The sequence below is a fragment of the Hypomesus nipponensis genome, chromosome 23 (assembly GCF_054491055.1).
Source record: "Hypomesus nipponensis isolate SF chromosome 23, ASM5449105v1, whole genome shotgun sequence".
Taxonomy (NCBI): domain Eukaryota; kingdom Metazoa; phylum Chordata; class Actinopteri; order Osmeriformes; family Osmeridae; genus Hypomesus; species Hypomesus nipponensis.
In genome coordinates this window covers 6,410,001-6,422,500 of record NC_140383.1, presented here as the reverse complement: position 1 = coordinate 6,422,500, position 12,500 = coordinate 6,410,001, and the positions used below count along the sequence as shown (strand labels likewise).

At 53.2% G+C, this 12,500-nt stretch overlaps 1 protein-coding gene across 5 annotated transcripts in view; it reads right to left on the bottom strand.

Moving 5' to 3' along the window:
- The window catches only part of pard3bb (par-3 family cell polarity regulator beta b), a 148,667-nt gene that overhangs the window by 100,889 nt on the left and 35,278 nt on the right, over positions 1–12,500 (bottom strand). For all 5 annotated transcript variants that reach the window (XM_084688631.1, XM_084688634.1, XM_084688632.1 and 2 more), the window contains exons 5-6: positions 10,176–10,282; positions 402–481 (exon numbers count right to left, since the gene is read on the bottom strand). In XM_084688631.1, the coding sequence (XP_084544757.1) occupies positions 402–481; positions 10,176–10,282 (187 nt within the window). The remainder of the gene's footprint in view (positions 1–401; positions 482–10,175; positions 10,283–12,500) is intronic.

Below are 12,500 nucleotides of genomic sequence, written 5' to 3'. Positions count from 1 at the left end.
TGTCTCCATGTCCTCTCCTGTCCCCATGTCCTCTCCTGTCCCCATGTCCTCTGTCAGAGGCCATGCCTCCACCCCGGTCCCCTTCTACCTCATTAGCCTCTCATTAATGCCCATGTTTGTTTCAAGAGTTAACCCCCTTTTCCCCAGCTTTTGTAGCTGCTTAATGATTCATCATTTCATATGCAAGATCAACATGGCCTTGATCTTCTCCACACACCACCCCAGCACAGTACATTCACATCCTCGTTAGTGATGGTGAGAGAGAGAGGAAGTGGGACAGGAGTACACACAGACTAAACAAAACAACACAACAAAACACTTCATATGCACACGCACAGCACGCAGAGCATGCAGACAGGCCGACAGATGCAAACACACACACACACACACACGGTTCTTACTTGAGGGTGTAGTGACTGAGTTGGCTGGCAGGGTCCTCAGGTCTGGCCCCTCCTGCTCTGTCCAGTCCAGGGCTGCCCCCCTGCAGAGAAACAACACCAGAGTCAGCCTGCACACCACAGAGGCAGAACAACACCACAGTCAGCCTGCACACCACAGAGGCAGGACAACACCAGAGTCAGCCTGCACACCACAGACGCAGGACAACACCAGAGTCAGCCTGCACACCACAGAGGCTGGACAAGAGTCAATGATATTCCCTCAAACACTGTCCTGAAAGCAGTCAGGCCTGTGTGTGTGCGTGTATGAGCATGTGTGGAAGTGTGTGTGTTTGTTGAAAGGAAAGGAGGGGGGGGGGGTATATGTTGGTAGATGTGAGTACTGGGGAGCAGTGATTAATAACACAGGCTCATATAGCATGTCAGGGGACACTGGGCCTACCCTGTATGTAGCCAGCTGGGGGGGGGGGGGGCAAGGGGGGGGAGTAAATCTGTGGACTGGGAGCACTAATAATTAGCATGTAGTCTGTTAGGGGTGACTGGGTGTGTGTCAGTGTGTCAGTGTTGTCAGGGGGATGACGGGGGCTAGTGAAAGACGGGGAAGGGGGGCTGGGGGGGGGGGCTGGGTTGATGTCTACAGGGACAGGGTTTCCCGTCTGGCGGAGCAGGGGTGATGGATCGTGTTGCGGCCGCTGTGTGACAGGGTGTGTGTACCAGGGGTCGGGGCCACTGATGTGCTCTAATGTACTTCTGCGTGACCTCTGACCCCTCCGCAGGACCAACACCACCTGTCAGCCCACTGCCGGCTCCTCACGGCTACGCCACGCTGCATCTGCTACGACATCATCGACAGCATGACCCTGATGATGGGGGTGGGGGGGAGGGGGTTGGGGGGGTGGGAGGGGGGTGCACATGCTGCAGTGGTGTAATCTGATGTACTCTGTTAAACACAAGGATCCTGAGCTATAGAAAAAAACATGAGCAGGAGGTTTCTAGTGTGTGTGTGTATGATGCATATGTGCGTGGTTGTGTGCATACAGCATGAGTATGCATGTGTATTTATGTGTGTGTGTGTGTGTGTGTGTAGGCCCACTTGGAGGGAACCTAGGCCTACAGAGGTCCATGCAGCCCCAGGTGCTGAATCTGCAACACCACAACATCAGTGGAGGGCCCCACCCTCCCACCCTGCCCCCACCCTCCCACCCTGCCCCCACCATCCCCCCACCCTGTACCCCAACCCTCCCACCCTCCCACCCTGCCCCCACCCTGTACCCCCACCCTCCCACCCTGCCCCCACCCTCCCACCCTGCCCCCACCCTCCCACCCTGCCCCACCCTGTGTGTGCGTCAATGTGAAAACGGCAGGTTCGGAGGGGAACCAGGATTACCAGAGGGTCACACAGGAGAGAGCAGCAGAAGGAAGATCAAGTGCCTCGAGGAGGAGAAGAGAGAGGAGCGATTGGTTTCACCTGAGTGGGCTTGTCTAAACGAACTACGGGAGGAGCAGGCATGTCTAAACGAACCCAGATAGCTAATGCATGTAGTCCTGAAGAGCGGCCCGAAAATCAATTAGTCCGGCCTGGCTTCTGAAGCCTCGCGCGTGACCAACGCCAGGCTCACGGGCGAACGACGTCCGTCTGTGATGCAGCACTTGCACATCTCTCTCGAGCTTCCCTCGGCCAACCAATATCTAAACACGCCTAGCAACTCACTGGATACAGTGATATACAGGCAGGTCTACACGCCTCAATAAAACCTGATTAAACCTACAGCCTTTCAGAAAAAAGACCTTGCATCAACAAATAAGTGACACATCAGCATGAAAGCCTCGTTTTGATCTCATATCTTTAATCTAAAGACTCCGAACAGGTAATTGATAACTGTGCTTTGAATCATGACGGCAATAAATGGACTCCGAGAGGTGATTCATTTTTGGTCGTGATGAAAATATGTCGCGAACCATCTAAAAAGAGGCACTATTAGCAGTATTGCTAATTACAGAATAACTAATCAAGCAAAGTGTGCCCTGAAATGCCTGTGGTCGTCCGCTGATGAATGACTGGCTTTCTTCTGAATGTGACTAATGGATCTGTAGTGCTGTGTGCTGAGGAAGGCCTGATGCATGGCATGTGTGCGCGCAGGACAAACCAGCCACTGCATCTAAACAGTATCAAGATGAGGCACACAACAGAAGACTTGAGTCAAAAGCTGCATGTATTCTAAGTGTCTCGTCTGTGTGTGTTTTGTATGGCATGTTAAAAGGTGTGTGGGCGTGTGGTATGCGTGTGTGCATACACCTGGTTTATAGAGTCTTGCCCTTCAATGTGTCCGTCGTCATGTGTGGAAACTGGGCTTACCTGCCAAACCAACGCGATGACATGGGATTTGCTATGTAAATACACCGTTCAGCCACGATGAGAGAGGCCACACCGCCGCGCTTTCAGTTGGCTGAACACAGGCGCTTTCAGTGGGATATCATTTAGCCTGTGATTCTATTCATCCAGCATCACTCAACTCATCTCTTCATGAGGGAAACCTGTCTTAGACCCGTGGACTTCAAAAGGACCTTTCAGCTCCCGCTTTAATGAAAACATTCCTTACAGGTTATATCGACGCCGAGTAGCACACACGCGCACACAAACACACACGACCGCATTCGCACACAAACAAAACCACACGCATGTTCACACGCACACACGACCACACACACACACACATCAACACAAGGGTAAAGCCATCGGTAGCACCTGTAAATGCTAGAGAAAGCAGCGATCTGGGTGCGAGCACAGTGTCTCCCCCAGGACCAGCACGGTCCCAGCCCGCGCTATCAAAGCCTTGGTGCTAAGCTACATCATAAATAACTGTTATGTTCTTGTATTAGCCCCGGAGGGGCTGACGAGGGGAAAATACTCCCAGTCCAATTAGCCTGCTGCTGGGGCACAGCTAGCTGGGTGTGCTACCTGGGGACAGGTGGGCTAATGACCTGGGTTTCTGGCAGGACAGGTAGTATGTCACACGTCAGACACAACCACCCCCTACCCGCCCACCCCCCAAGGCCCAGGTCCCCCTCTAGGGAGGCTGGAGGCTGCAGCCTGACCCCCCCCGCACCACCACCACCACGTTCCTACTGTAGGACCTACTCCTTCTACTCCTGGTGTCGGTGGGTGATCACAAGTGCTGGTACTACCTGTGGTGTGTAACCATGGCGACGTGGAGCAGTGCTACAGCACTGCGCCTGGCTCTTTAAACAGGCGGCAGAGACAAACAGTCGTCGAGCCAGGGGTGCAGCTGTGGGTGAACCAGCAGATGCTCAGCCCTGCGTCAGTTCAGGGAGAGGGAGGGGGAAGGAAACGAGAGAGAGAGAGAGAGAGAGAGAGAGACAGACAGAGAGAGAGAGAGAGAGAGAGAGAGAGAGAGAGAGAGACAGAGAGAGACAGAGAGAGAGAGAGAGAGAGAGAGAGAGACAGAGACAGAGACAGAGAGAGAGAGAGAGAGAGAGAGAGAGAGAGGGAGGGAGAGATGAAGAAATTGAGAGAAGAGTGGTAAATGGCGAGTGAGAGGGTGAGAGGGAGAGGGCTTTATTAACTTCCTCCCACCACTTATTTCTCCAAAAGGCCAAGTGACAATCTGACCAATTACTCAGACCCATTGCCTCAATCAGACAGGATGGGATTTTCTCTCTCTCTCTTTCTCTCCCTCCCTCCCCTCTCCTCCCTCCCTCCCTCCGTGTCTCCCCCCTTACTGGAGGGACCAGGGCCTGTCTGTGTCTCGCTCAAAGCATTAGAGCGCTGGAGGAGTGCCACCCTGTCATTTAGCTGTCCTAGTGCACACTTATTAGAGCTGTTCTGAGGTGACCTGCTCCCTGCTGCCTGCCACCCTGAACCCTGCCGGGGGGGGGGGGGGGGGGGGGGGGGAGGGAGACACCGTGGAGAAGCGGAGAGGGGACAGAGAGAAGGAGAAAGGGAGATATAAGAAAGAGAGAGAGAGAGAGAGAGAGCGAGAGAAGGAGAAGTGACAGGTCTATGACACACTAATGGCACTTGTGAACCATGTAATTTCTCTATTCGGATTCTGGTCTGCTCTCTCTGTCTATCTCTCTCTCTCTCTCTCTCTCTCTCTGTCTCTGTCTATCTCTCTCTCTGTCTTCTCTCTCTCTCTCGATCTTTTGATCCCTCGCTCCTTCTTTCCCTAACTCCCTCCCCCACACCCTCCCTGTCTGGGCCTAAGGAGACAGTCTGAGCGGCCTGACAGTGCTTTTGTCTCTGTCCCATCCCAGGTGACAGATCTGGACCTCCTCAACAGCCTTTCACACGTGACACTGGGTTCTATTGTGACTCTTACAATACATGGCCGTCACTGAAGAAGAAAAAAATGCAGATTTGGTGAGAATAGTGGGTTGAATAACAATACAGATTATTACTTTAACTCTCTCTGTGACATATTAATGCAGTCTAATTACCAGGAGATGTCGGCGATTCAGAACTGCATTGTTGCTCCCTCAAGTCACCCATCTAATATGCAGGCTCACTAGCAGCAGGCAGCCTCTTACAGCACTCCCTGGATGTTCAAACTAGACTCTGGGTATGGACCCGTGGGGAAACCCCCTAACCCCACCCCTGTTAGCTGCACCTCATGTACACGGAGGACAGCCACAGCAGCCTCAGTGTGTGTGTGTGTGATCAGGTGTGTGTGTGTGCGTGCATGCGTATGTGTGTGTGTGTGTGTGTGTGTGTCAGACAGGGCAGAGCAGCAGAGAGCAGCCGCGCTACAGGAGCAGCCAGAGCTGCCTGTCAGCCAGCAGGATCTCAGTGTGACACCGGCTAGAGGTCAGCCAGATTCATATGCTCTCCTGCAGGTCAACAGCATGACTGCTCAGGGGCTGCAGGCTTAAGGAGAGAGGAGAGAGACAGAGAGGGAGACAGAGAGGGAGAGACAGAGAGACAGAGAGAGAGGGAAAGGGATGGACAGAAAAAAACTGTGGGATGGAGACAGAGACAGAGAAAGAGAGAGAGAGAGAGAGAGAGAGAGAGAGAGAGGGAGAGAGAGAGAGAGAGAGAGAGAGAGAGAGAGAAAGAGAGAGAGAGAGAGGGAGAAGGAGAGAGAAAGAGAGAGAGGGAGAGAGAGAGAGAGAGAGAGAGAGAGAGAGAGAGAGAGAGAGAGAGAGAGAGAGAGAGAGAGAGAGAGAGAGAGAGAGAGAGAGAGACAGTGGAGTAGGAGTGAGGAAGTGAGGGTTATTAGAGAACATCCATCACTGTGTAAGAGAACATCTCACAACTGTTGTTGTGAGGACTGCTACATGTCAGGGATCTCACACACACATACCTACAGACACACACTTGCACACAAACACAAACACACACCAAGCGGAATGGCAAGCTCTGGTGGTGGCAGAACATCACACCCCATCAGGTTCACACTGTTTTTTTCCAGTCACGCACACACACACACACACCTCCCTGGTCCTTAGTGTTGAACGCCAGCCTTCATCAGTGAAAGCTGCCAATTTAATTACCCCCACTGGGTTGTTGAGAGGGAGAGAGAAAAAGAGAGTGGGGGATGTTAATTGGGGGGTTGGGAATGAGGCTGTTGGATTAAACACAGAACAATCTTCCACTGAACACTTGTATCCTTTTGAATCTCATTTCAAAGCAGAGTGAGAGAGAGGTATGAGAACAAAGCCAAGGAGGGAGAGGGAGAGGGAGGGAGAGAGAGAGAGAGAGAGAGAGAGAGAGAGAGAGAGAGAGAGAGAGAGAGAGAGAGAGAGAGAGAGAGAGAGAGAGAGAGAGAGAGAGAGAGAGAGAAAATAGGGGGGGAGAGAGGGGGTGAGAGGCAGCCCTTCCCTGGTCTGTGGAACAGGAGATGGAGGGAAGAGATGACAATGGAGGACAGAAGATGCCATGGGGCATTGAAGAGGGAGATGAACAGAGAGTTTAAATTAATCAATGCGTGCACTCTGAATTTGCATGACGTGTTGGTCCAGGAGGACTAGTCTAGTCCAGGTCTGGTCCTGGTCTAGGAGGACTAGTCTAGTCCAGGTCTGGTCCTGGTCTAAGAGGACTAGTCTAGTCCAGGTCTGATCCTGGTCTAGGAGGACTAGTCTAGTCCAGGTCTGATCCTGGTCTAGGAGGACTAGTCTAGTCCAGGTCTGGTCCTGGTCTAAGAGGACTAGTCTAGTCCAGGTCTGGTCCTGGTCTAAGAGGACTAGTCTAGTCCAGGTCTGATCCTGGTCTAGGAGGACTAGTCTAGTCCAGGTCTGGTCCTGGTCTAAGAGGACTAGTCTAGTCCAGGTCTGATCCTGGTCTAGGAGGACTAGTCTAGTCCAGGTCTGATCCTGGTCTAGGAGGACTAGTCTAGTCCAGGTCTGGTCCTGGTCTAAGAGGACTAGTCTAGTCCAGGTCTGATCCTGGTCTAGGAGGACTAGTCTAGTCCAGGTCTGGTCCTGGTCTAAGAGGACTAGTCTAGTCCAGGTCTGATCCTGGTCTAGGAGGACTAGTCTAGTCCAGGTCTGATCCTGGTCTAGGAGGACTAGTCTAGTCCAGGTCTGGTCCTGGTCTAAGAGGACTAGTCTCCACCACGTCTGGTCCAAAGCGGCAATGTGAGAGATCAAAGCTCAGAGAGGTTGAGGTGGAACCCTTGTGTTTGAGGGAGGTGGGTCAAACCCAGCGAGTAGGGAAACCTGAGGAACAGCTATTAACACAGGAATCCACAGCTGTCATGGTAATGACATCATACACGCCGATATGGGTGCACACACACAGATACACATACACACACACCCGTAAACACACAAATACGCCAACCTCCAGACGCTCCTCTCCCTCTCTCCCACTCGCACAGTGTCTGGGCACGTCTGGTTGTAACCAATCCCTTGTCATATTTCATCCTGACAGGCCATTGGATTCATTGGCCATAATGAAAACAAAGTCAAGATGTAGGCAGTGAAACTTTAGGCTGCTTACAACATTCAACACATTCCATTGTCTCTGGCTCCACCGGCGCACACTCGCACGCGGACGTGCGTTGGGTCAAGTTCCTGATGCCCCCAACCACCTCTGCTACCGCGGGAGCAGAGTGGGCCAGCAGGGGAGTCCAAACCCGGCGGGGACGGAGGAGAGAGAACAACACCAACATCTCTCTGCTCTGGAGAACACACCGCCGTCCACACCCCAGAGACAATCACATGACCACAGGGAGCGTGTGCGTCCAATCAGATGACCAGCGGGAGTGTGCGTGTGTGTGTGTGTGTGTTTCCAGACCTATAAACAACTCAGGCCACAGGGGGAGAGGGGCCAAACTGGTCTTTAATTGGCTCTGGAGGGAACAGAGATATGGGGGGAGAGGAGGAGGAAAAAATCATTTTCTTTCTTGGAAAACCTCGTCCTTTCTTTACCCCGGCTGGAAAGTTAGAGAGGAGGAAAATATGTGGGTTCTGATTACACGATCAGGTTCCTTATCGCAGCTTCGGAAAGTTCCGAGTTGAAGTTGAAGTGTAGATAGGACTTAGAATGATAAAGAGTAGAGGAGAAAGAGAGGAAAGAGAAAGAGACAAGAGAGAGAGAGGGTCAGGAGGGAATTGGCAGTTAGAATCCATTTTCCACTGAAAAGAAAAAAAGAAAAAAAAGGAAATGCACACCAAGTCATTTCACATCGAAGCGTCATGCATTTCAAAGTTCTGCTTAAGATCTCCCTGCTGCTTTCTCCAGCAGGAGATACAGCTCTGGGGAAGCTGATTTGCTGCTCAGACACTTTTTGAGAATTTCTTTCCACCGCCGACTTCAAAGTGTTGTGGCTGGTGTTTGGCCAGGTTCAGGAGACCACATGAAAGACACTCAAACAGTGGATGGAGGCCCTGGAGGAGGGAGGGGTGTCTAGGGCCCGGGTTCAACCTGGAGACACCTGTCTGAGGCGCCGGCCAGGCCAGCAGAACAGAACACCCCCCTCCCCCTTCTCCTCATAGCCTGACCTCTCCACTCTACCGCCTCTCTCTCACGCTGGCCCTCATGGACGTCAGAGGACAAGGACTGGTGTGGAGGGCCAAACGTATCTCCGGCTTCCTGTCCACCCCTCCGAACCCCTCCGAGTCCAGGCCGAGGGGGGGGCGGGGGGGGATACAGAGGTAGCTCTCTCCATGCCTGTCTGTCCACCAGCTGTCTAAAGCGAGCCCTTCCCTCCCTCCCTCACTTAGCCAGAGGCCAGCACACCCCAGATCACACAGGAGACAAAAGGAGGAGTGCTAAATAAGGGGAAACCGTTGACGCAGCAGAGAAGACATCTGGTGAAAATATATACACTTTCATATTCGGTCGGACGGTTGGTTATGTGTGTGTCTGGGGAGGGGGGAGGGAGGGAGGGAGGGGGCTGTGGAGAGGAGTCCCGGTTAAAGGTGGGCCACAAGTGCTGGGAGAACAGCTAAAACCAGCTTCTTTCAACCAATAAAAGCACAGGAACATAGAGCCATGTCTTGCTAGGCTGGACGGAGAGATACCCAGACCAGAAATGAGGTCAGCCAGGGACTCAGGGGCAGGGGCAGAGACAGGGAGGCTGAGGCATGGATGCAGAGACAGGGAGGCAGAGACAGGGAGGCAGAGGGGGTGAGGTTGAGGTAGGAAGGCAGAGTCAGGGAAGCTAGGGATGGGAGGCAGAGAGGGAGGCAAAAAAAATATTCAGAGGCTGAGTAAGCGAGGCAGAGGCAGGGAGGCTGAGGAAGGGAGGCAGGGGGAGACAGCCTCGGGTCTCAGGTGTTCGGAAGCGGGAAGAAAATAACCCAGGGACATGAAAACAACACTCCACACAACGTCCAATGACTACAAACACCAGCAGGAATGAAGGGAACAAAGGAAAGAGATAGATAAAAGGGAGAAGATAATAAAGAGAGGGAGAGGAAATGGGGTTGTTCTGGACAGGCGGGTCAGGCGGTGGGGCTGGTGAGAGGAATGTGAGTGGGGAGTGTTCCGGAACATGAAGAGAGCTGAGTGAGAGTGCGGACTGACGGGCGGACGGGCGGGCGGACGGACATTCCTGCAGGGCGAGGCCGCAGTCTGGTGTCACGCTCCTGTCACCCCTTAAAGGAGGGCTTCCTGAGGGGGGGGGGGGGGGGGGGCAGGCAGAGTAATGCAGAGAGGGGTGGTAAGACCTGGTGTTGGAGGGGGGTGGGGGTCAAAGGGCAAGGCAGTGGGGGGCGACAGAGGGAGTTGTTCAGGTTGGGGGGAGGGGTGAGGGGGGTCACAGGACTGTGACAGGCGAGGGGAGGAAGGGGAGGACCAGGAGGCATTCATCTCCTTTAGTCCAGCTCGTCTGACAGGCCGCGTCCACATAAAAGCGAGCGTGACGCCATGGACATCAGAGACACGGGGAGCTGGGAGGGTTCAGTCATGTCTGGAACACTCACACACACACACAGACAGACAGACAGAGGCTCCTTCCCTCCGTCCCTTACTGGGACATAAATAACACAAGACACTCTCCAACAATCCCTGCTTCAGACACCTGACACCTGAGGACTGCTTCCTCCACGCCCCCCCCCCCCCCCCTTTAGCACCAGAAAGGAACCACTATGAGTCCAACAGGAAGAAAGGGTGCAGAGGGAGGATGGGTCGGGAGGGGTTAACTACTGAGGAACAGAAGCCTGACCGATTCCCACTAGGTATCTGATGACCCGTCAAGATGGACATGTCCGCAGGGTCCAGGAGACACGTCCTGGGGTGAGTGTGTCCAGGGCGAGTGTGTCACAGAGAGGAGCGTGCTCCACCACAGCAGCCCTGGGGGGTCTGGGGCTCACCGTGTGGTTGGGTGGTCTGGGGGCGGCCTCCTCCGGCAGGGGGGGGTTCAGCTCCGCAGGGGGGCTGAGGGCTGATTCGCTGCTGCTCCTCACCAGCAGAGGGGTGTCTGGGGGGTGGAAACACACACACACACACACGTTAGTGGACAACCGAAAACATTGATCACACAGGGTAAACAAATAGGATTGTATTGTAAAGATCAATACAGACATTGATCCCTTAAGAGTGTAGGAGCTGGCCCAGGTGTGACCATGGAGACGGTTGTAAGGACTGATGATCAGTAAGGAGGAAGAAAAGGTAAAGTCAGGATTTCTCTGGGAAACCTCAGGGTTATCACGTCCCCGGGCCAATTATCAGCCTGCTACCTACCACACACACAGCCATCCTCAGCACGGGACTCAGCAAGGGGGCTAGGGGGCTCAGGCGCTAGGACACTAAAATACTAGGGAGCTAGGAGACTAGGGACCCAGGAGACTACGGAGCTAAAGACTAAGGAGCTAGTAAGCTAGGAGACTAGTGAGCTAGAGTGTACTAGATGACAGGAGTGTGTTTGGGAGGGAGTTCCTCAGAAGAGCACGTCTCTCTTCAGTAACAGCTGGCAGAATGTCCTACATGTTGACACACTGCTGTGTAAATCCCAACCGCTCCCTCTATAAGCAGCTAGCAAACACCCAGCAAGCTGCTGTCCGCCCCATGTGGTGACATTTCACCAAGAGAAGCCTGGTAGGATCTTAGTCACGGGTGGAACAAGCCCAGATGCAAACCCTTTTCTTGTCTCTGTGATGGCTGGAGGGCAGGACTACTGACTAGTCCCAGAGCTGTCACTGTGCAAAGGTGGTCACCTCTCAGCGCCAGTCACACTGAGGGAAATGTGCCAAGAAGGACATGAAGTTTGAGATGGAAAGCTCTTAGAGAGAAATGGAGAGAGAGAGAGAAATGGAGAGAGAGAGAGAGAGAGAGACAGAGAGAGACAGAGAGAGACAGAGAGAGACAGAGACAGAGAGAGACAGAGAGAGAGAGAGACAGAGAGAGAGAGAGAGACAGAGAGAGAGAGAGAGAGAGAGAGAGAGAGAGAGAGAGAGAGAGAGAGAGAGAGAGAGAGAGAGAGAGAGAGAGAGAGAGAGAGAGAGAGAGAGAGAGAGAGAGAGAGAGAGAGAGAGAGAGAGAGAGAGAGAGAGAGAGAGAGAGAGAGAGAGAGAGAGAGAGAGAGAGAGAGAGAGAGAGATGGAAAGGAGAAAGGAGAGTGACTCCAGAAGAAACACTGATTGCTATCAGACTGTTATCAGAGCCATGCCACAACTGAGCTTCTAGTCAGACATTGAGAGAGAGAGAGAGAGAGAGAGAGAGAGAGAGAGAGAGAGAGAGAGAGAGAGAGAGAGAGCGTAAAAAGCAAATCTAGAGCTGAGAGTTGTGTGTAGAATTGTTGGAGTCAGCAGGGTCTCTGGGCTTCAAAACCACTGTCAACAACACTGTCACACACACGCACTTGCACACACAAACACACACAGAAATATACAAGCACCCATACACACACACACACACACACACACACACACACACACACACACACACACACACACACACTGCACAAACTCCACGCGCAGCTTTGTTTGATAAGAGCAGATCTGGTTGTGCTAGCATCATGACGGTGTCAGGGCTAGCTAACAGGATTTGCGTCTATTAATAAGCCTGTGTGTTGACAAGCTGTAAACCTTTAGCTGCTACCGGGGGCCTCTCGTCACATTGTTCTGTCACCACGCTGTTGTCACACACTGGTCCTGTCGACACTCGTCACGACTGCTGTCTCTCAGTGGCTGAAGATGCCCCGTCACTAAGATGCTCATCAATAGGCCTAACAGGGCCCCATACAGACACACCACAACTTCTTCTAGGACGGCCAATCAGAGACTGTGACTCCCTCCAGCCCCCCCGCCACCCCCCCAACCACCCCCAAGGGGGCTAATCAGGTGACCAGAGGCAGAGGCAGCCTAGCAGACCTGAACCAGGACGTCTCTCTAACATATGAACATGTCTCTGTGTTCACAGCTCATCAGCCCACTGCATGAAATCATCATTAGGCTCAGGATGAAATGGATGAGGTGTGTCAGAAAGCTGCTGGGAAGGGTGCAAGGGTGTGTGTGTGTGTGTGTGTGTGTGTGTGTGTGTGTGTGTGTGTGTGTGTGTGTGCGTGCGTGTGCGTGTGTGTGCGTGCGTGTGCGTGTGTGTGCGTGCGTGTGTGCCCGTGTCCAAGTGTGGGAGTGTATATGCGGGCGTGCGTGCTCAAGCATGTGTGGAAGTCCATGTACATATGGTACTGTACGTGT